Source organism: Neophocaena asiaeorientalis, unplaced genomic scaffold (assembly GCF_003031525.2).
Source record: "Neophocaena asiaeorientalis asiaeorientalis breed wild unplaced genomic scaffold, Neophocaena_asiaeorientalis_V1.1 scaffold30, whole genome shotgun sequence".
NCBI classification, from domain to species: domain Eukaryota; kingdom Metazoa; phylum Chordata; class Mammalia; order Artiodactyla; family Phocoenidae; genus Neophocaena; species Neophocaena asiaeorientalis.
This window is the reverse complement of record NW_020174923.1, coordinates 9,112,713-9,134,783: the sequence shown is the minus strand read 5'-3', so window position 1 is coordinate 9,134,783 and position 22,071 is coordinate 9,112,713. Positions and strand designations below refer to the sequence as shown.

General features: G+C 46.8%; 1 protein-coding gene across 6 annotated transcripts; it reads right to left on the bottom strand.

Annotated features, from left to right (window-relative positions):
* Positions 1-11: 11 nt before the first annotated feature.
* AFMID (arylformamidase) lies at positions 12-21,956 on the bottom strand. 6 transcript variants are annotated; one of them, XM_024761079.1, is made up of 12 exons: positions 21,746-21,956; positions 19,741-19,831; positions 18,700-18,750; positions 11,797-11,901; positions 11,667-11,715; positions 10,492-10,577; positions 10,324-10,396; positions 10,040-10,137; positions 9,710-9,788; positions 9,460-9,601; positions 9,147-9,251; positions 12-251 (listed from the first exon to the last, which is right to left on the bottom strand). In XM_024761079.1, the coding sequence occupies exons 1-12, from the start codon at positions 21,803-21,805 to the stop codon at positions 12-14; spliced, it is 1,179 nt and encodes a 392-aa protein (XP_024616847.1). In that variant the 5' UTR covers positions 21,806-21,956. The 6 variants fall into 6 exon arrangements, with proteins under 6 accessions (XP_024616847.1, XP_024616848.1, XP_024616852.1 ...); XM_024761081.1 differs by lacking the exon at positions 12-251 and adding an exon at positions 4,038-4,685 and having other exon boundaries at positions 21,746-21,924; XM_024761080.1 differs by lacking the exon at positions 18,700-18,750 and having other exon boundaries at positions 21,746-21,955.
* Between the last annotated feature and the right edge of the window lie 115 nt (positions 21,957-22,071).

Here is a 22,071-nt window from a genome sequence, read left to right as displayed (position 1 = left end):
TCCGGCGGTTGTCAGCCGCCGCGGGGCATGTCGGGAACGCGCCGCCCGCGGCCTTCTGGGAAATGGGAAGCTGGGCGGCGCGGGGCATGCTGGGAGTTGTAGTCCTCCCGCCACATGTCTCTGCTTCTGCTCACCAGGCACCGACCCAACCCCGCCCCGCGCTTACTCCCATCCCAGCTGCTTGCAAACAGTGGTAGGAAGAGGAGTGGAGAATGGGCCGAAGTCCCCGTGATAGTTTCATGGAGTGGCACCTGCCGAGCACAAATGGATTAAGCCCTTTCAGCGTGCAAACTGTTATTGTTTTTGTGGGTACCCCACTCCTGGAACCTCCTAGTGCCAGCTTCCTCAGCCAGCCCTTGTGCCGTCCGGGTTGGAACATGTGCTGAGGCACGTCCATCTAGAGGCCACGCATCCATCCTCCAGGGGAAAGATTTCACATAGATGAAGTACACAGCTAAACCTCCACCCTTGCTGGAGTGAGCTGTTCACTCGTCTCTTTTATCAAGTCTTTTCACTGAAGCTTCCTGGAAGTCCAGAAATTGACCCTTGGAGCTTTGTTCTTCCTTTTCCACCAGAATTCCTCAGGAGTTAGATATCCCTTCTAAGTCCCTGCCCCAAACAGACGTGCGGGTGGGGGTCAACAGAAGTGAAGCAATGTGTGGAAACAATGCCCACTGCCCTCCAGTCAGGAGACCTGGGTGTCGTATCAGGGAGGTGGGATTGTTATGTGACTCCAGGAAGTGAACAGCCTAGGACAATCCGCCTGGATAATAGAAATGAGAGCCCAGGGAGCAGGCACCTTCCTGTAGGCACAGCCAGACTGGGTTCAGAGCAGGCCTGTGTAGCTGGTGCCTAGCCTCATGAGACGCCCCAGCCTTCCAGCTCTATGAACCTGACTTTAAGTGGTTTTTATAGAGGTTTCACAGGCTTGGTTGATCAAATCATTGGCCTTTGGTGATTAATTGAATCACCAGCTCCTCTCCACTCTCTGAAGATTGGGAGGGTGGGGCTGAAAGCTCCAAGCTTCTAATGAAGGCTTGGTCTTTCTGGCCACCAGCCCCAGCCAGAAGCATCTAGGGGTTGCTCATTAGAACAAAAGACGCTCCTATCACTCTGGAGATTCCAAAGGTTTTTTAGGAGCTGTGTGCCAGGAATCGGGGACAAAGACCAAAAATATATTTATCACAAAGGCAAATTTGCATTTTTATGTGAACTTTCTGGATTTTCAAATAGTTGGCAACAAATCCTGATGGATACTGTGATGATCAGACAAAACTGTTTTGAGATCATAAAACATCAATGCTAGATATTACCTTATGGCCATCTAGTCTCACCAAAACTTTTGTGAACACATTTTTCCTCTACTGTAAGAGTGACACATCAATGCTGTAAAAGCAAAAATCATGCAATGGGAAGGAAGTCTTCCTCTCCCCAAAGACCTCTAGCAGAAAGAAACTTTTCAGCAGTTTCTATGTATACTTCCAGGTGTGTGTGTGTGTGTGTGTGTGTGTGTGTGTTCATACACCACTTGGCATCCTGTCTTTTCAGGTAACAGCACATCTCAGCTTTATCAGCACCTAGAGATCTCAACATGTTTTATAATATCTGCATCGTGTTTATTGGATGGTCTACCCTAATTCCAATTAACAAATTTCCCATTGGGTATCTCCATTTTTTTTTTTTTTTTTGCTATTACGAATTGTACTACAGCAAACAGACACACAAACATGTACAACTATGCCTGTAGCATAAACATCTGCAAGCAGGATTGCTGGGAAAGTGTGTGTGTGTCTTTCAACATTTTTTAATATTGCCAACCTGTCCTCACAATCATCAGACCAGGACACGGTTTGCTCTGCCATCTTGTCTGGGTGGATGTTGACCCTGCCTTTTTCATCCTAGGATATTTTAATCAGAGTTCTACCAATACTGATAGCATCTGTATAAAAATATATATCTTCCAGGGAACTCCCTCGCAGTCCAGTGGTTAGGACTCTGCGCTTTCACTGCCGAGGGCACAGGTTCAATCCCTGGTGGCGTGGCCAATAAATAAATAAATAAAAATATATATCTTCTGGATCAAACACCATCAAGTCAACATATTTCTGTGATTCATTTTCTATTTGGCACCAACATATACCAACTTTTACCATTTAAATTTTTATTTTACTGAAAACTTCAGCTGCTTAGGTCTTTTCCATAAGGTTTTTTTTTTTTCCAATTATCTATTTTTGTCTGCGTTGGGTCTTTGTGGGTTTTTTTGTTTTGTTTTGTTTTTTGCGGTACGTGGGCCTCTCACTGTTGTGGCCTCTCCTGTTGCGGAGCACAGGCTCCAGACGCGCAGGCTCAGCGGCCATGGCTCACGGACCCAGCCGCTCCGCGGCATGTGGGATCTTCCCAGACTGGGGCATGAACCCGTGTCCCCTGCATCGGCAGGCGGACTCTCAACCAGTGCGCCACCAGGGAAGCCCCAGCTTGTTTTATACATAATAGTTTATACCTCTTAATCTCCTGCCCCTATCTTGCCCCTCCCAAATTCCTTCTCCCCACTGGTAACCACTAGGTTGCTCTCTAGATCTGTTAGTCTCTTTTTTTAATATTAACTAATTTGTTTTACTGTTTAGATTCCACAGATAAGTGATAACACACAGTATTTGTCTTCCTCTGACTCATTTCACTTATGCCCTCCAAGTCCATCTATGTTGCTGAAAATGGCAAATTTTCATTCTTTTTTTATAGCTGAGTAGTATTCCATTCTGTCTATGTGTGTGTGTGTATATATCACATCTTCTTTATCCAGTCATCTGTTGTTGGACACTTAGGTTGCTTCCATATCTTGGCAATTGTAAATAATGCTGTTGTGAACATTGGGGTGCATGTATCTTTTCGAATTAATGTTTTCATTTGCTTCAGGTATACATCCAGGAGTGGAATTGCTGGGTCATATGGTAATACTATTTTCAGTTTTTTGAGGAATCTCCATACTGTTTTCCACAGTCGCTGTACCAATTCACATTCCCACCAACAGTGTAGGAGGATTCCCTTTTCTCCACAGCCTTGCCAACATTTGTTTGTGGTCTTCTTGATGATGGCCATCCTGACAGGTGTGAGGTGATACCTCACTGTGGTTTTGATTTGCATTTCCCTGATGATTAGTGATGTTGAGCATCTTTTCATGTGCCTGTTGGCCCTCTGTATATCTTCTTTGGAAAAATGTCTATTCAGTTCTTCTGCGCATTTTTTAATAGGCTTGTTTGTCTTTATGATGTTGAGTTGTATGAGCTGTTTATATATTTTGGATATTAACCCCTTACCCATCATATCATTTACAAATATTTTCTCCCATTCAGTAGGTCGTCTTTTCATTTTGTTGATGGTTTTCTTTGCTGTGCAAAAGTTTTAAATGTAATTAGGTCCCATTAGGGTTTTTTTGCCTCATTACATTCTTATCCTAAAAGATCCAAATAATCCAGATGAAGCCAAAACACCCCCTCCTTGTGTTCCCGACGCCACTTCCCTCCCCGGAGGGGAGCAGAGGTGTTAGGTGTGGCGCCTCCCCAAACTTTTTCTCTGCATTCACACACTCGTGTGCACACACAGAAACATGTCATTCTGTGAGTATTAGGTAATGCTGTTGAGATGGTACTATATTGTATCGTTGAGCATCTTGCTCTTTGTCAGGTAACAGTATGTCTTGGAGATGTCCCCCGTTATAAACACAGACCTCGGACTTCCCTGGTGGCGCAGTGGTTGAGAGTCCGCCTGCCGATGCAGGGGACGCGGGTTCGTGCCCCGGTCCGGGAAGATCCCACATGTCGCGGAGCGGCTGGGCCCGTGAGCTATGGCCGCTGAGCCTGCGCGTCCGGAGCCTGTGCTCCGCAACGGGAGAGGCCACAACAGTGAGAGGCCCGCGTACCGCAAAAGAAACAAAAAACAAAAAACCACAGACCTCTTTCTAATGATGGTCGGCTGCTCGGATGTACTTACTCCCTACTGATGAATATTCAGGCTATTACCTATTTTCGCTATAATCAATCATTCTTGAACTGCTAGCTATTCAGAGTGGGCGAGAGAGGGGTGTGGTGGATGGTGGGTGGACCCAGCTGGCTCCTTGGGAACTGAATGCACACACACCCCTGTGTGTGGGGGGGAGTGGCAGAGGAAGTGTGTTCTACCTGTGGATGTCACTGTCCTGTCAGTCAAGGTGTTAACCCCAAGGATAAAATCCCAGGGCTTTCCGGGATGAATCCAGACGTCAGGTAGAGCCCAGGACAGAGTAGACAAAGGAGTGAAACAAAAACACAGAACAAAAACTGGTTTGGGGAGCTCTTACTCTTCATTTTGGTTGGGAGTTGTCACTTTTGTTTCACCCTCTCAGCAGACTGTGGGCCAGATTCTGGGTATCACACATGGCGTGGACCTGGGCCAGACTTTCCCTGGAACCCGCTCGATCCAGGCCAGGGGCAGGCCATGGAGATTTGTACTCGTGTCCAGAGCAGTGAGGGGAATGGACCCTGGCCGGGGTGGGTGGACAAACAGAGGCGCTGCTGGGCACAGGGAAAACTGAGGCCGGCAAGAATGGGAAGCAGTCGGGCTCTTGGGAGAAGTTTCACAAGTCGGGGTGCATGCTGGTGGCGGGGGTTCTGGTGTCATCAGGACTCCTGGAAGATTGTTTTCAAAATAATCTGCAGCAGGAGGGAAAAATACAAAAGCTCCAGAGTTGGAGAGGCTCTTGTGAGGATCTCTTGGGAGGAATTTGATTAAAGAAACAGGCTACATTTTCGATCACAGAAACGTAATTTAAATGAGTCCTTTCCCACCTCTCATTTGAAATGTCGCCCACTCATTGCCCGTTTTTGTATGACCCATGAGCTAAGAATGGCTTTACATTTTTAAACAGTTGGAAAAAAAAATCAAAAAAAGAATACTTTTGTGACATGTAAAAATTCCATAAAATTCAAATTTCTGCATCCATAAGTACAGTTTTATTGGAGCAAAGCCACATTTAGTCACCTGTGAATTGTTTCTGGCGGCTTCTGAGCAACAGTGGCAGAGTTGGGTAGTTCTGTCACAGACCATATGGCCCTCCAAATCTAAAATATTTATTAGGTTTCTTTAAGAGATGTCATTTATTGGGGGCTTGTTTTTCCCCAGTTAAAAAAAAAGTAATACATGTTCATGGTAGAAAACTGATTTTTTAAATCCATTGTAACACCACTGGTAAACGTTTTTTGCGGATGCATATATATGCCTCTAAGGGCCTAGCTACCTATGTATCATAAAACTAGGAAGATACTAGGCCAGTTAATTTTTGTGGTTTTGCTCTTACCTCTGAAGCAATTTGACATGTCCTAACTAATTTTCACAAACTTCACTCTGTTACCTGATTATATCATAATTTAACCTCATTAGACATTTAGGTGATTTCCAAGTTTAGAACATTAATAGAGCTACAGAGACTATCTTTCTGTGTTTCTCTGATTATCCTGAAGACAAATTCCAAGCAGCAGAATTACTGGGTCAGTGGGTTTGGGTCCACATTGCCAGGCTGTACTCCCGAAGCATCAGGCCAACGTGTGCTCCACGGGATGGGGGAGGCCCACTTCACTGTGTCTTCACCAGCATTAGGCACTATTATAACTAGAATATTTCCCGTGAGAGGTGGGAAAGGACTCATTTCCAGTTACATTTCTTTCTTTCTTTTTTTTTTTTAAAGACTTTTTGGATGCGGACCACTTTTAAAGTCTTTATTGAATCTGTTACAATATTGCTTCTGTTTTATGTTTTGGTTTTTTGGCTGTGAGACATGTGGGATCTTAGCTCCCCGACCAGGAATTGAACCTGCACCCCCTACATTGGAAGGCGAAGTCTTAACCACTGGACCACCAGGGAAGTCCCATTTCAGTTACATTTCTATGATCACTAATGCAGCTTACTTTTCCCCCATGTTTACTGGCCATATATATTTCTTTTTGAATTATCACTTATTTTTTGTCCATTTTTTCTATTTATTTCTGTTCTTAAAGAGAAATAGACATGCTCTTATTAAGTGGTACAAACTATTGACACTATGTATAAAATAAATAAGCTACAAGGTTATATTGTACAGCACAGGGAATATAGCCAATATTTTATAATATCTTTAAATGGAGTATAGGCTATATAAAAATATTAAATCACTATGTTACACACCTGAAACTAATATAATATTGTAAATCAACTAAATTTCAATTTAAAAAAAGAACTGTTCTTATTGATTTGAAAGTGCTCTTTGTGTGGTAAGGATATTAACTATGTGAATTAAAACTGAACGCTATAAAAGCCTAATGGAGGGACTTCCCTGGTGGCACAGTGGTGAAGAATCCACCTGCCAATGCAGGGGACACGCCTTCAAGCCCCGGTCCAGGAAGATCCCACATGCCGCGGAGCAACTAAGCCCGTATACCACAACTACTGAGCCTGCATTCTAGAGCCTGTGAGACACAACTAATGAGCCTGCATGCCACAACTACTGAAGCCAGCGTGCTACAACTACTGACCAGCGCGCTTAGAGCCCATGCTCCACAACAAGAGAAGCTGCCACAATTAGAAGCCCGTGCACTGCAACGAAGATCCAATGCAGCCAAAAGTAAATAAATAATTAAAAAAAATATTTTAAAAAAACGTCCTATTGAGGTGGCAGCTAATTGGGAGTGGGGGGAGGGGGAATTGGAGGAAGGTGGTAAAAGGTACAAACTTCCAGTTGTAAGCTAAATAAGCACTAGGGATGCAATGTACAACATGATATCACAAGGGAAAAATATTTTTTTCTTTTTTTTTCTTTTGTATCTGTGAGATGATGGATGTTCACTAAACCTATTGTGGTTCATTTCATGATGTTTGTAAGTCAAATCGTTATGCTGTACACCTTAAACTTATACAGTGCTGTATGTCAATTATATCTCAATAAAACTGGAGGAAAAAGAAATATTAAAAAAAAAAAGTAAAGTTAATCAGGTACCCACTTTCCCAGGAAAAAAAAGTAGTGACTGTATATTTTCCGGGTCCATGGCAAATATTTTCCCCAATCTAGCCTTTGACTTTTTTCAAATAATTTTTTCAGTTGAAGTATAGTCAGGACTTCCCTGGTGGGCCAGTGGTTAAGACTCCATGCTCCCAATGCAGGGGGCCCAGGTTTGATCCCTGGTCAGGAAACTAGATCCCACATGCCACAACTAAGAGCATGCATGCCGCAAGTAAGACCTGGTGCAGCCAATAAATAAGTAAAATTTTTTTAAATAAATAAATAAATTGAAATATGGTTGATTTACAATGTTTCAGGTATACAGTAAAGTGATTAAGTTATATATATATAATATATATTTTTTTCAAATTCTTTTCCAATATAGGTTATTACAAGATATTAAATATAGTTACCCGTGCTATACAGTAGGTCTTTGTTGGTCTTCTATTTCATATATAGTAGTGTGTATAGGTTAAACCCAAATTCCTAATTTATGCCCCCCGCTTCCCCTTTGGTAACCATACATTTGTTTTCTATGTCTGTGAGTCTATTTCTGTTTTGTAAATAAGTTCATTTGTATCATTTTTTCTTTTAATTTGTTTTTTTAATATAGTTTTTGGCTGCGTTGGGTCTTCATTGCTGTGCACAGGCTTTCTCTAGTTGTGGCGAGCGGGGGCCATTCTTCGTTGTGGTGCGCGGGCTTCTCATTGTGGTGGCTTCTCTTGTTTTGGATCATGGGCTCTAGGCGCGCGAGCTTCAGTAGCTGTGGCACATGGGCTCAGTAGTGTGGCGCATGGGCTTAGTTGCTCTGCATGGGCTTAGCTGCTCCGCAACATGTGGGATCCTCCTGGACTAGGGATCAAACTCCTGTCCCCTTCATTGGCAGGCAGATTCTTAACCACTGCACCACCAGGGAAGTCCCTGTATCATTTGTTAAGATTCCACATAATAAGTGATATCATGAGATATTTGTCTTTCTCTGTCTCATTTACTTCAGTTAGTATGATAATCTCTAGATCCATCCATGTTGCTGCAAATGGCATTATTTCATTCTTTTTTATGGCTGACTAATATATATATACCACATCTTTATCCATTCATCTGTTGATGGACATTTAGGTTGCTTCTTGGCTATTATAAATAGTGCCGTTATGAACACTGGGGTGCATATATCTTTTTGAATTATAGTTTTCTCCAGGTATATGCCCAGAAGTAGGATTGCTGGATCATATGGAAACTCTATTTTTAGTTTTTTAAGGAACGTCCACGCTGTTCTACATAGTGGCTGTATCAATTTACATTCGCACCAACAGTGTAGGAAGGTTCCTTTTCATCCTTAGACTTTTTTTTTTTTTGCGGTACGTGGGCCTCTCACTGTTGTGGCCTCTCCCGTTGTGGAGCACAGGCTCCGGACGCGCAGGCTCAGCAGCCATAGCTCACGGGTCCAGCCACTCCGCGGCATGTGGGATCTTCCCAGACCTTGTATCAATTTACATTCGCACCAACAGTGTAGGAAGGTTCCTTTTCATCCTTAGACTTTTTTTTTTTTTGCGGTACGTGGGCCTCTCACTGTTGTGGCCTCTCCCGTTGTGGAGCACAGGCTCCGGACGCGCAGGCTCAGCAGCCATAGCTCACGGGTCCAGCCACTCCGCGGCATGTGGGATCTTCCCAGACCGGGGCACGAACCCCTGTCCCCTGCATCGGCAGGCGGACTCATAACAACTGCGCCACCAGGGAAGCCCCATCCTTAGACTTTTAAAAGGATTCTCCACATTAAAATTGTAATAAACATGTGGCCAACTCCATCCCTCCTTTCCCAACGGAGTTGGTGTTGCTTTAATGCTTACACACAAACAAGCTAATACTTTCTTGTACCTGCCTGTCCCCATCCACACCAGAGCCCCATGCAGATCCCACCTGTGTGCCCAGGACCAGCCTCTGCAGATCACCTGGGGTTGTTTCAGAGGGAGGTGAAGTACAGGAAGCAAGCGTGGCATTCAATCCCTATCGTCAAGTCCCCCAACCTCCTGGATGCCAAAGAGCCAGCGAGGTGACTCCCCATGCCCCCTGCCTGGCCACCTCGCCTTATGTGTAGGGGCTACAGCAGGATGCATTCTGTCCACGGTGAAGGGATGCACCCTACCTGGGTGAGCACGTAGTCCTTCTGGGTTAGGTTCCAAAGGATTTCAAAGTGATCCACATCATGGAGCTCTTCAAAGGAGGCTTTCCACCCTCCTCGGCGCAGAGTCTGAGTAGGAGAAACGAGGGAAGAGGAAGCATTAGCCTGCGGGGGGTGGGGGGAGAGGGGCTCTCGCAGCTGCCTGGCACATACCAGGTGCTAAGTATTTATTGAAGAAATGACTGGTACCGTGGGGTCCGTTTGGGTGAAATAAACAGGAAGATAATAAGACTGCATGACCCTCAACCTCGAGCCAAGAGCGGGGTGCTGGGGGTACCTGATAAAGTTCCCTGGACTGTCGGTGGAATTCGGGGCTGTCGTGTTGGCCCACAGTCACCAGGATGCGGCAGGCTGGATCCACAGGCTGTGTCGGGGCTGTCTGCAGGTGCCACTGTGGGCTGTTCCTTTGAGCAACCTCCCTGGTGCAGGGAGAAAGTGTGGTCAGGACAGGGAGCAGCCTTTGCTGCACCCCTGGCCCTCCTCGCAGGCTGCAGGCCAGCTGGGGGACGAGGAGACAAGTGACTCACAGGGTTGTGAGGAGAGAGGCATTCTCGGAGGTGTGCATGACAGGCTCCAGGTCATAGATCCCGCTCACCAGGAAGAAGCCTGTGAAGGTAAGGAACAGTCACAGAGCCAGGCTGCGGGTGGGGCAAGGTGGGGCCAGCCCGCCTCCAGGGCCAGTGGGGCAAGGCCAGGGTAAGGGGCAGAGAAGAAGCAAAGCAGGCCCTGCTCCCCAGGCTCAAAGCCCCGAGGTCAAGCTATTCACAGCTGTTGAAATTTCAAGCAGCTGTTACAGACCCTCAGGCCCATCAGGGGAGGGTGAATGCCGCCCAGCCAGGCTCAGTCCCCGTGGAAACCTTTGAGGTTGGGCGTGACACCATGCTCGGTCCAGTTGGCCAGGAGCATCATGGCGGCGAGGTGAGCCCCAGCTGAGTGTCCGCACAGGTAAATTCCCCTTGAGTGGGTCAGAGCAGAGAGCTGGGTTTGCATCCAGTATAACCAAAGCAACAGGCCAGTATAAAGGAGTCCCAATTTGCCTTTTGCTCCAAAGCCAGAGGGGGCAGTTGGGCTGCATCCAAGAAGCTTAGTCCACTGTCCTCCCACTCAGTCTGACAAAAGGAAAATCTACAGCGATACCCACTGGTTGCCTGGATACTGTTTCTGGACAAACACGATGCTCTGGGTCACCTGGTCTACCATCTGGTCCAGGGTGCCTGTGCAGAGGGTAGGAGCTATGTCAGTCTCCGCCAGGGGCCCTCTCCCCTCCAAAGCCCACCAGCCCTTGCACCTGCAAGACTACCCTCATTACCTTTGGGGGCAATGTCATAGGCCACTATCACCACAGCCACTCCCTGTGCTGTCAGTGGGCTGACCATGAAGGCTGACGAGTCTTTACTGCAGAAGGAGACAAAGACATGACAACTGGAGGCCACTTGGCCACTAGGCTGCTTCTGTGTCCTGTCCACCCAGGGCACTATCGCTCTCTAACCTGGTGCAGTAAGGGAAGAAGGGAGGCTTTGTCCTTACGACATCACGTGCTAGCTATGGGACCCTAGAGACTATATTTAACCTCTGAGCCTAATTTCCTTCTCTGTAAAATAGGAACAATTATGTTTTTTCTCTTAGGGTGCTGTTTTTGAGAATTGAAGGAGGTGAGACATGTAGAGAGCTTCACAAAGCAAAGGGTAAAAATGCAATAAATGTAGCATGAAGATGATATGCTTGAAGAGCAGTAGATCCTATAACAGACGACTCCTTAGTAAGATCCTAGGGAACAGCAGTGTCCCTGAAGATCCCAAATTCCCCTCTGCTTACCTTAGGATGCCCCGTGGTCCCAGTTTGCCTGGGACTCTCTTTTTTTACCACCGAAAACCCCAGGTCCTGGGAAACCACTCACTTCTGAGCAAACAGGGATGCTTAGTCACTGTGGTTTTCCATTTGATTAGAGTAGACTGAACAGGCTTTTCACTGGGTATAGTGGATCCAATAGTGTCCCCCCAAAAAACGTGTCCAAATTCTAAACCCCCATACCTGCAAATGTGACCTTATTTGGAATAGGGGCTATGCAGATATAATTCAGAATCTTGAGATGGCATCGTCCCAGATTTAGGATGGGCCTTAAATCAAATGACTGGTGACATTGTAAAAGAAAGGAGAGGGAGGATTGAAATACAGACACACAAAGACCCTGTGAAGATGAAAGTTGAGGTTGAAGTGATGCGGTCACAAGGCGAGAAAGACCCGGACACCCCAGAAGCTGCAAGAGGTAAGAACGGGTCCTCCCCAGAGCCTTCAGAGGGAGCGTGGCCCTGCCCACACCTTGATGAATTTCAGATTTCTGGCCTCCAGAACTGTGAGGTAAGACATTTCTGTTGTCAGAGCCCCCAAGTTTGTGGTAAGTTGTTGCAGCAGCCCTAGGAAATGAAGAGTCCAGGCAAAGATGAATCTCCCTTTTTCTCCATTCATCCAAATCCCCCGACTCACCTTCCGCTCTGCCAGTATCCTCCATGAAAAAACATGAGGAATGGCAAGGCTGTAGGACAAAACAAAGGGCGTGTGGGCCGAGGCAGGGCTCCCAGCTGAGATCCATGGGGGACCACTAGCCCCGGCTTACCTTCAGACACTGCCTCAGGAAAGTAGATGTCCAGTTTCTCCCCTTCGCCGTCTCCATAGGGGACATCGAGCAGGTTCCTCCCGGTGGCCTGGGCCCTCTTGGTAGCTGTCTCCAGAAATGGACAAGTCGCTGTCAGCACAACCTCAGGCAGAACCTTTTTGCCGAAAGCCCCTTTGGGTTGACCAGTTAGCTCCAGCTATCAGTGCTTCCCCAAGTCCTCATGGTAATCGGGGCTGGGGTCTGAAGCATCCCACAGGTGCATAGTTACAAAGAAATCAGACTGGCCCATCCAAGTGGGGGCCAGAACTATCTGTGACGTCTGTCTCTGGTGAGCTGGCAGTTCTGATGGGCACCATTTCGACCACTACTTTATTACATGCTTATTATATGTGTTACACTTGGCTATGTGCTCTGGGAAGTATAAACTTTTCCAAGTATTTGGAAAAATAACCTTCTAGGAACTAAGATATAAAATCACTTGAAACAAATAGATAATAAAGCAATATGAATATATAATTGAGCACCATGATGGGAGAGGTCAGAGGGATGTGAAAATTGGCTAGGACTGGGGTCAGGAGAAAGGAGGAAGTACATTTACGTAATTTACCGTAAGTAAATTAAATACCAAAGGCAAAGGCCTAGAGGTGGGATGGGACTCTGTATGTTCATGTTGCAGTGAACAATGTCCCCTCAAGGCCCCACTTCGATCACTGAAACCCAGGAAGCTCAGCTTCCTCTATCACTGGGTGCCAGAGAGTGTAAACTGGTAATTTCTTCCAGGGGGGCAACTTGGAAATATGTATCAAAGCCCAAGAAGATCATATTCCTTGATGCAGAAGTCCTTATCTATACATTTATTATAAGGAAATAATCAGAAATATTCTTAAGGACTTGTTTTAAAGATGCCCACACTAATGCTATTTATGACAGCAAAACATTGGACACAGCCCAAGTGATCTACAATAGAAAACAGGTAAAATACATTATGGTATATCCCCTTTCTCTCCTTTATTTATTTAAAATTTTTTATTTTTTAAATTTATTTATTGATTTTTGGCTGCATTGGGTCATCATTGCTGCGTGCGGGCTTTCTTTAGTTGTGGTGAGCGGGGGCTACTCTTCGTTGCCATGCATGGGCTTCTCATTACAGTGGCTTCTCTTGTCGCAGAGCACGGGCTCCAGGCGCGCAGGCTTCAGTAGTTGTGGCTTGCGGGCTCGTTGTTTGTGGCTCACGGGCTCTAGAAGCACAGGCTCAGTAGTTGTGGTGCATGGGCTTAGTTGCTCCGAGGGATGTGGGATCCTCCTGGAGCAGGGCTCGAACCCATGTCCCCTGCATTAGCAGGCGGATTCTCAACCACTGCGCCACCAGGGAAGCCCCTCTCCTTTATTTTTTTATCCCAGCATTCATTAATCCTTCATATATTTTTTACTTGTTTACTGTCTGTCTGTCACCCTAACTAGAACATGAGCTCTGAGAAGACAAGGGCTTTGCTTTGCCCACCTCTGTACACCCAGGACCTGGTACATCATAACCACTTAAAAGAAAATCATGTAGGGAATTCCCTGGTGGTCCAGTGGCTAGAACTCGCACTTTCACTGCCGAGGGCCTGCGTTCAATCCCTGGTCAGGGAACTAAGATCCCACAAGCCGTGTGGTGCAGCCAAAAAAAAAAAAGAAAACTGTGGTGCTCTGTGGTGACCTAAATGGGAAGGAAATCCAAAAAAGAGGGGATACATGTATATGTATAGCTGATTCATTTTGCTGTACAGCAGAAACTAACACAACATTGTAAAGCAACTAGACTCCAATAAAAATTAATTTTTAAAAAGAAAAGTGTGTAAAAAAATAAAAGAAAATTATGTAATGAATAAATATTTCAGTGAGTAGTGTCGGGCCAACTAAATATCTGAAGGAAGAAAAAAAAAGTTTCTTGATCCCTACCTCACACCACACCAGACCAATTCCAGACGGACCACAGCTTTAAATGTGAAAGCGAAGACAATAAAGCTTTTAGAAAAGGAAATAGGAAATCCTAATGACCTTGGACTAGGCAAAGATTACACAAACAGGACCCAAAATGCATTAACCAAAAAGGAAATACTGGAGGGAGAGTATTTTGCCACATAAAGAGCGAAAGCAGGTTACACAAATACCATACAGCACGAACACTGCAATCTTTCTGATACTGAAGATTGGTGGCAAGAGACCTTCAACTTGGGATCCCTGTCCCTGGAAGCCTCCAGATCCCCAACCTTGGTGGCCACGGTCCCCCCATCCACCGGCCCCTTCCCAAAAATACTCACCAGGGCTCCCTTGGGTTGGGTGATTCTGCAATTCCAGAAAGGGCAAATTAGGTAGACGAAGATAGTTTGCATAGATTGTGTTTATGCAAGTGTGAATAAACTGTTAAAATGGGCCGCCTCCATTTCTGCTGGACTGCTCAAGGTCAAGAGAAATAAAAATGGTGGCAGATGCCAAGTTTCCCACGTGCCTAAAGCAGGGACCAGGCTGCCTCTGCAGGACAGGTGAGGTGGCTGAAAAACCGATTTTGCCATCACCAACACCCCACCCTTGAGTGAGGGAACAAGGCCAGGGGGAGGCTTCTTAGGAAAGGGATGAGGCTGGCTGTGTTCTGTGGGTTCCCACTCCCTCTCTCATGGAGGGGTGGAAAGGGGCTTCCCATCTCCTAAAGCTTCAAGCGACCAACTGCTCAGAGCCTGATGTGTGACTTCTACAAGGATCAGACCCAAACAGGCTTCACCTGCCCCCAGGTGCCACGCTGGGTACAGACCACTCCACAGGACACACTTAACTGAATCAATCCATTATTAAATAGGTACGTTTTACTTGATTAGAACCATGAGATTCTGTTAAGCAAATCAAATGCATTGCATCTGCGATTATAATTTGAAGTGCTTTTTTCAGAATTCCATCACATCTTGCAAGTTGCGTTGAAAAGTTGACGGGAATTTAATCTGAGCTATCTGAGCATTAACTTAAAAAATAAATGAAATGCCATTCATTTTTCTTTTGAAGAAATAATATGTTTATATGGTTAAAAAAACATACGACAGGCATTTGCATAAAATATCCCTGCCAAGGTGACTGTTATTATTAATATGGATATGGACTCTCTCTCCCTTTAATCCAAAGGGCAGCGTATGAAATACATTTCCGCCCTGCCTGTTTCACTTCATATTTCTTGGAGAGCTTTCCCAATCAGTACATAGACAGCTTCCTCGTTCTTTTCTTTTTTTCATAAACAGTTAACTTTCTATTCCATCCTATGGCTGCACCTTAATTTATTTAACCAGTAGTGACACTTTTTTTTTTTTTTTTTTTGCGGTACGCGGGCCTCTCACTGTTGTGGCCTCTCCCGTTGCGGAGCACAGGCTCCGGACGCGCAGGCTCAGCGGCCACGGCTCACGGGCCCAGCCGCTCCGCGGCATGTGGGATCTTCCCGGACCGGGGCAGGAACCCGTGTCCCCTGCATCGGCAGGCGGACTCTCAACCACTGCGCCACCAGGGAAGCCCTGGGTTAGAAAGAATTTTTTAAATTGAAGTGTAGTTGACTTACAATATTATATTAGTTTCAGGTGTAAAACTCAGTGATTCAACGTTTTATAGATCACACTCCATTTAAAGTTATTACAAAACAATGGCTATATTTCCCTGTGCTATACAATATATCCTGTTGTTTCTCCATTTTATACATAGTATCTCTTCTAGAAATAATTTTTAAGGCTGTTTATGCTATTAAAAACAAGATTGCACATTATAAGTACAGAACACTTTCTCCTAGGAGAAAAAAAGACTATAAGAAATGATATCACAGTGTTAACAATGGGTGACAATTATTGATGGTTTTATTTTCTAAAATCCTTTTCAATCAGCAAATGCTCCTTTTGTAATCAGAAAACAATTGTTGCGTAAAAATAGCCAACCTCAGAGAGTGCAGAGCAGGGCTATTATAACCTGGTCTGTGGACAATGGGTGTCCCACACGGCTTGCTACTGGTCCATGATGAACTAAGTAAAAAGTTGGAGGTAAACATTTGGAATACATGCAGTTTGGTAGGATGGCTGTGTCTATTGAACTTAACAAGAAATTAGGGCTTTCAAACAAAAACTTGTGCATGAACGTTCACAACAGCACTTTTCACAATCGCCAAAAGGTGGAAACAGCCCAAATGTCCATCAATGGATGAATGGATAAACAAAACGTGGTCCATCCATACAATGGAAAATTATTCATCCATAAAAAGGAATGAAGCACTGACTTGCTACAACATGGTTGGACCTTGGAAACATTATGCTAAGGGAAAGCCACCAGACACAAAAGACCACACCTTGGAGGATTCCATTTATACGAAACGTCCAGAATAGGAAAATCCATAGAGACAGAAAGCACTCAGTGGTTGCCAGGGGGCTGCTTAACGGGTAGCGGCTTTCCTTCTGGGGTGATGAAAATGTGTTGGAACCAGGTAGAGGAGACGGCTGTACAACATCGTTAAGGTACTAAATGCTGCTGAACTGTACACTTTACAATGGTTAAAGTGGTACATTTTATGTTATGTGTATTTTATCACAGTAAAACAAAATTGGGGCCTGTATTTTGCGTACTTTTGTTTTCTTCTTTTGGTTTTTCTGATGGAGAGGAAAAAGCACAATCTCAGCCTTGAAAGGCAGGAGGGGACCTCAGAGAGGCTCTCAGTCGCAGGGGCTGTCAATCACGAGGCCCCACCCACCTCGCTGGTGATTGGTGCTCCTTGGGCGAGGCGTGGTTTGGGGGAATGGGAGTTTGGAACTGTGCCCCAAGCCGGGTTATACATATACCTCCTTTAGTTTCTTGTACAATGTGTTTTTACTGAGTCTTGTTACTCAAATTTAATAGCTACTGGTAGAGGAAACAGTTCTTCAAACCTCCCTCTGCCCGTGCTCACCCAGCTGTCCCCAGTTGCCCAGCCTGAGAGAGGCCAGGCCTTGGTGGAGGATAAAAGTGACCTACTCGGGCTTCTCTAGTGGCGCAGTGGTTGAGAGTCCGCCTGCCGATGCAGGGGACACGGGTTCGTGCCCTGGTCCAGGAAGATCCCACATGCCGCGGAGCGGCTGGGCCCGTGAGCCATGGCCGCTGAGCCTGCGCGTCCGGAGCCTGTGCTCCACAACCGGAGAGGCCACAACAGTGAGAGGCCCGCTTACCGCAAAAAAAAAAAAAAAAAGTGACCTATTCATTGAAAGAGGGCAGTCCCCACTGCAAGTTACAGGTCGACGCTGTTAGAATGAATATAGATCAAAAGAAAAACAATTTCATTCTCCGTAGTGCAAAAAAGGAAAAGAGAGTTACCTTCCTCCCTTTTCTTAGAGCATTTATTTTTAGGAGACCTCATCAAATATCCTTTCTCTACCCCTTTGGGAATGTGTGTAAATATTTTATCTCTCTACCTATCTACCTATCTATCTATCTATCTATCTATCGCTGCGCGGCTTGTGGGATCTTAGTTCGCATACCAGGGACTGAACCCCGGCTCTCTGCGTGGAGTCCTAACCACTGGACTGCCAGGGAATTCCCCATATGTAAATATTTTTTAAAGCTAAAAGAGTCTCTTGCCAGTTTTACAACCTAGGAACGTTCTTTTCAACGACCTGGGAGCTCTCCCTTTGAAATATAATTATCAAGCAAGATACCCCATGGGAGAGAAGGACCCTAACTTCTGAAGGCACCTGGCTCCAAGTTGCAAAACCACCTCTTGCCTTAAGGATATGGGAATTTCTCGTCTTCCTCTGGATAAAGGCAATTTGCAAGCACAGATGGCCACCCTTATGGAATTAGGATGGACTAGGGCAGTAGATAGTGCCCTCAGGTCCTCTTGCTTGAACACAGGCATGCTGATTTTGAGAACAGGTATGCCCTAGGGATATAAGCCTGGCTGTATAAAAGGGTGAGGTTTCTTCCTGGTTTTGCAATTTCCTTACTCAATTAAAAATCATGTTTTCTTTCTCTTCTACCTCTGTGGAGAGGTTTTCTGGGTTGGCGGGGGATTCCACTGTTCATTTTTTCCACTATACATTCCTTCGCCATCTTCTGGGAGTTTGACTCCAAGGAGGCAATCTGCAAGTCCAGAGGTCTGGGGAACTCCACCAAGAAAGGCAGCTGGTGGGACTCACCAACACCACCTGACTGTCATCACCCCTTGTCAGCCTGCTCCCCTCTTACCTGGCAGCTCAGCTCTGGGAAGTGGTGGCTGTCCCTAGCCACATGCGCTTGGGTGAGTTGTTTAACCTCATCATGCAGGACTAGGATGGGGTGAGTGAGACACCTCAGGCACAGCATGGGGCAGGGCACCAAAGACTCAGTAATGAGGATCGCTATGGGCTGAAGGCTTGTGCCTCCCAAAAATTCGTACCCTAATGCGATGGTGACTTTGGGAGGTAATTAGGTTTAGTTGAGGTCATGAGGGTGGAGCCCTTGTGATGAGATTAGTGGCCTTATAAGAAGAGGAAGAGCAAGCGTTTCTTTCTCTCTCTTTCTGCCATGTGAGGATGCAGGGGAAAGGGGTCTATCTGCAAGCCAGGAAGAGTACCCTCACCAAGGAACCAAATCACTTGGCACCTTTTTTTTTTTTTTTTCAATTGGCACGTTGATCTTGGACTTCTCAGCCTCCAGAACTGGGAGAAAGAGATTCCTATTGTTTAAACCACCCAGTCTATGGCATTTTGATATGGCAGCCTGAGCTGACCAATACAAAGATAACATTTAAGTGCAGTATTTTTAAAAATCAAAATTAATGCCAAAAAGTCCACGATGAAAGAAATATCAACATTTCCAATAGACAGCCTCCAACCCTGCGCATGCATGGCCCCGCCCACTCGCCTGGCCCTAATGCCCCCCCGTTGTCGCACTCACCTTCTTCACCAGTGAAATAGGGCAGACGCACCTGCGGCACCTCTGGGCCAGCTGGAGCATCGAAAACAGGAAGGGAGGTAGGATGTGAATGTAAAACTGTCCACAGGGCTTCTCAGGAGGGATTGCTAAAGACAGTCTCTGAGGGCAACAGCCTCAGAGTCTCTTTTAAGCCCTTACTTCTTATGAGAGACTCCCTTTCTCTACAGGGTCAGCTCTTTTCTCCCTCAAGACAATTACAATAGACAAACGGGTTTTCTACCAGCTCATGTAGGTTTCTCTGCACACTCAAATATATATTGAGTATATAGAGACATATTTGGTGCAGAGCTAGGCACAGTAGGGGACTCTGAAGAGCCCAGGACACAGCTCCACCCCCTATCAGGACAGGGAGGGCGCTGAAATGTGCTGGAATAAACCCCCACTAGCCTGTCCCTCCAGCTGGGTTATCTCAGTGTAGAGAACCACCAACCCTGGGAGCTCCAGTCAGCCTGCTGACACAAAGCTCATTTGCCAACATCCAGTTTTCCGACTTGGAGGAGAGGCTGGCTGCTCCCTCACCCACACGTCCCCCATGGAGCCCGTCTGCCCAACCCAGCTCAAAAGGTTCTAGAGACCCGGGGCTGGGATGGGAATTAACCTTGAGACTTCACTAGCTTACAGATTCCCAAGCCCTGATTTCTCTAAAGAAAAAAAAAAGACTTCTTTGCTTTTTGTAGATAGCAACAACATCCCACATTCAGCAGCCACATTCCTTTTTTCACTCCACTTCCCTGGGCCACTGTGGCCTTAGGGCCTGGGCATAGTTGGCAGGTTGGCTGAGCAGGAGGGGAGGTGGAGCATGGTCACTGCCCCTGCCCTGCCTCCGGCAGTCCTGCAGAGAGGGCTCCGGGGCACCTGGCCCCGAGCAGATGAGGTGCCTGGACTTTGGGAACTGTCCCGAGAGGCTGGGGCTGGGAGGCCCCTCCTCCCCGCCCCGGCATCCTGAAACACTGCCACATGCTAAAGTCCACCTGAAGCAGCCACAGAGAGAGCCCCCGGTACCTTCGTTTCCTATCTGTGAGTAGGTCCTCAAGGCCTCCTCTGCTCCCAGTCGGACGACCCATCTGCTCGGGGAGTACTGGTTCTCCAGCTCCTACGGAACAAAGACACGAAGTTCCATAAGACCTTTGACCTCCACACAGACTGTGCTCCTGCCCCTCCGTGTGCCTGTATGCTCCTCTCGGCCTGGAGAAGCCCCTTCCCTGATATCTCAGGCTCTCATAGATGCCCTTAGCTTCCTTCAAGCCCCCCAGTCTCCAGCCTGGCAATCCGCCCCCCACTCTCCCCCCACTAACTAATTAGGCGTTTCAGATACAACACTGCAGGTGCTGCCAGATCCACGGTCTAGAGCAATGGCCACGCCTTTAACCAGCAGGACAGCTTTACAGGGAAATGAGGTCCCATAGATCTGTCCCAGTTAATGCCATCATGGGTACCACTTCCACAGCAGCTAAGACCACAGGAAGCCAGGGAGCTGGGGTGGCCACTGCAGAGAAAGTGATGTAGAGCTGATATTCCCTGAAAAGGTATGATTCTGACTGCAGGTGGACGCAGCGCAATCGGTGAAACAGAGGTGAAGAGGAAGGAATCAAAGGTCAGTTTGGAAATGTTGACCAGCCAGATTGTGGAAACACAGAGGTGAGGCTGGGAGGCGGGGCCCGGGGGGTGAAGGGTCTTGAATGTCAAGCTAAGATGTTCAGACTTAACGCAGAAAGTAATAAGGAACCAAGTTTTGGAGAAAGGGCTCAGAGGCAAAACAACAACAAAAAAACAGGTGAAGGCTGGACTGGGAAATTTGAAGACAGGTGGCCTCATGGAAAGGTCTTGGGCTCTGGAATCAGATGGGCTGAGTGCCAGCCAAGCTCCATCACTTGCAGGCTCTTTTACCCTGGGCAACTTACTGACAGTCAGTTCCCTCATCTGTATAATGGGCAAAACGATAGTACTTTACTTCATTCACATGACTTATAGCTTTCAGCCTTGTGAGGCCGTATACCTTGTGAGGCTGAAAGCTATAAGGCATGTAAATGAAGTCAAGCTAGCCACTCAAATGTGGGTTTCCCCCTCTTCGCATTGAACAGGGTTCTTGGCCAGGGGTCTTTGGATCTGTACAATCTATGCCCGTCGGATGTCTGCAGTCATACCTCGCACACTCTGTGACTGCTATCATCATCATCTTTTATTATTGCTATTATTTATAATAATGATAATGCAATGGGTTTCTGAAAGTGCTCTGATATTATAGGGGTGTGGGGGTGTGTGTGTGTGTGTCTATGTGTGAGACAGAGAGAGAGACAGACAGACAGACAGACAGAGAGAGACCGAAAAAGAGAGGTTAGGATTTCTTGGGGGCAGTATCTGTAACTGTCACCACATTCTTAGAGGCGTCTGTGACCAGAGAAAGAACCACTACCTGAAATGTAGGAAAACTAGTTAGGAAATTATAACAGAATGATAAGCATAACAAATGCTTTGCATATGTGGTTTCTAACCCCCATAACCATCCCTCAGTAAATACCAGCCCTCCGGTATTTACTCCTTCAGGTCTGACACATCCTCCAAACATTGCACAACCTCAGATTAAGGTCCAGAACTTCGGCCCCAACCTCATCCCGGTTTATGGGTATTGACATAGCCAGGGCTGGACTTCCCTGGCGGTCCAGTGGTTAGGAATCCGCGCTTCCACTGCAGGGGCACGGGTTCAATCCATGATCAGGGGACTAAGATCCTGCATGCCACGCAGTGAGGCCAAAAAAAAAAAAAAAAAAAAAAGTAGAAAAACATAGCCAGGGCTTCCATTTCCTCTACCCTTAAAATCAGGCTAGCAAAAGCCTACCTGTGGCGAGAAGTAAAATATCAATAAATCACAGTGCTAAAGCTTTCGGGAGCTGGCACACAGTAGGCTATCAACGGCGCCCACAGGAGTGGTTCTAAACTTTTTTCTCAATCCCCATCTCATCTCTGAACCACACTCCTCAGCCCCAGCCTCTCCCAGTGATCCGCCTACCTCTTTAGACATCCTCTTCCAGGGAGCCCCGCGCTTAGGACCTCCGTCCAAGTCGTCCATCCCGCTGTGTACGAGCCGACAGGTGCCCGGGCCGCCTTTTTATGCCAGGAGGGCGGGGCTCTGGTCAGGCCCAGTCCCTGGGAGCCGCGCCCACCGCCCTGGTGAGCTGAGCCTGGTGCGCGCGTTCCCGGTCCCTCCCACGAGGGGGCGGGCTTAGGCCAAATCTCCCGCCGGTCCCACAGCCGCACGCTGATTGGCTCCGGGCCGGCGGCGCCGGCTCCCGATTGGCCCGCGCGCCGGGGATAAAGCAGCACGGCGCGGGAACC

What these genes read in the sequence shown, in the direction of transcription:
- AFMID (XM_024761079.1), bottom strand. Translation starts at nt 21,805, where the DNA reads ATGGACGACTTGGACGGAGGTCCTAAGCGCGGGGCTCCCTGGAAGAGG. An exon ending in GGATACTGGCAGAGCGGAAG is followed by an intron (nt 10,578 to 11,666) that starts GTGAGTCGGGGG and finishes CTCCTTCTGCAG; the next exon opens with TAAAGACTCGTCAGCCTTCA. An exon ending in GCCTCTCTCCTCACAACCCT is followed by an intron (nt 9,602 to 9,709) that starts GTGAGTCACTTG and finishes TCCCTGCACCAG; the next exon opens with GGAGGTTGCTCAAAGGAACA.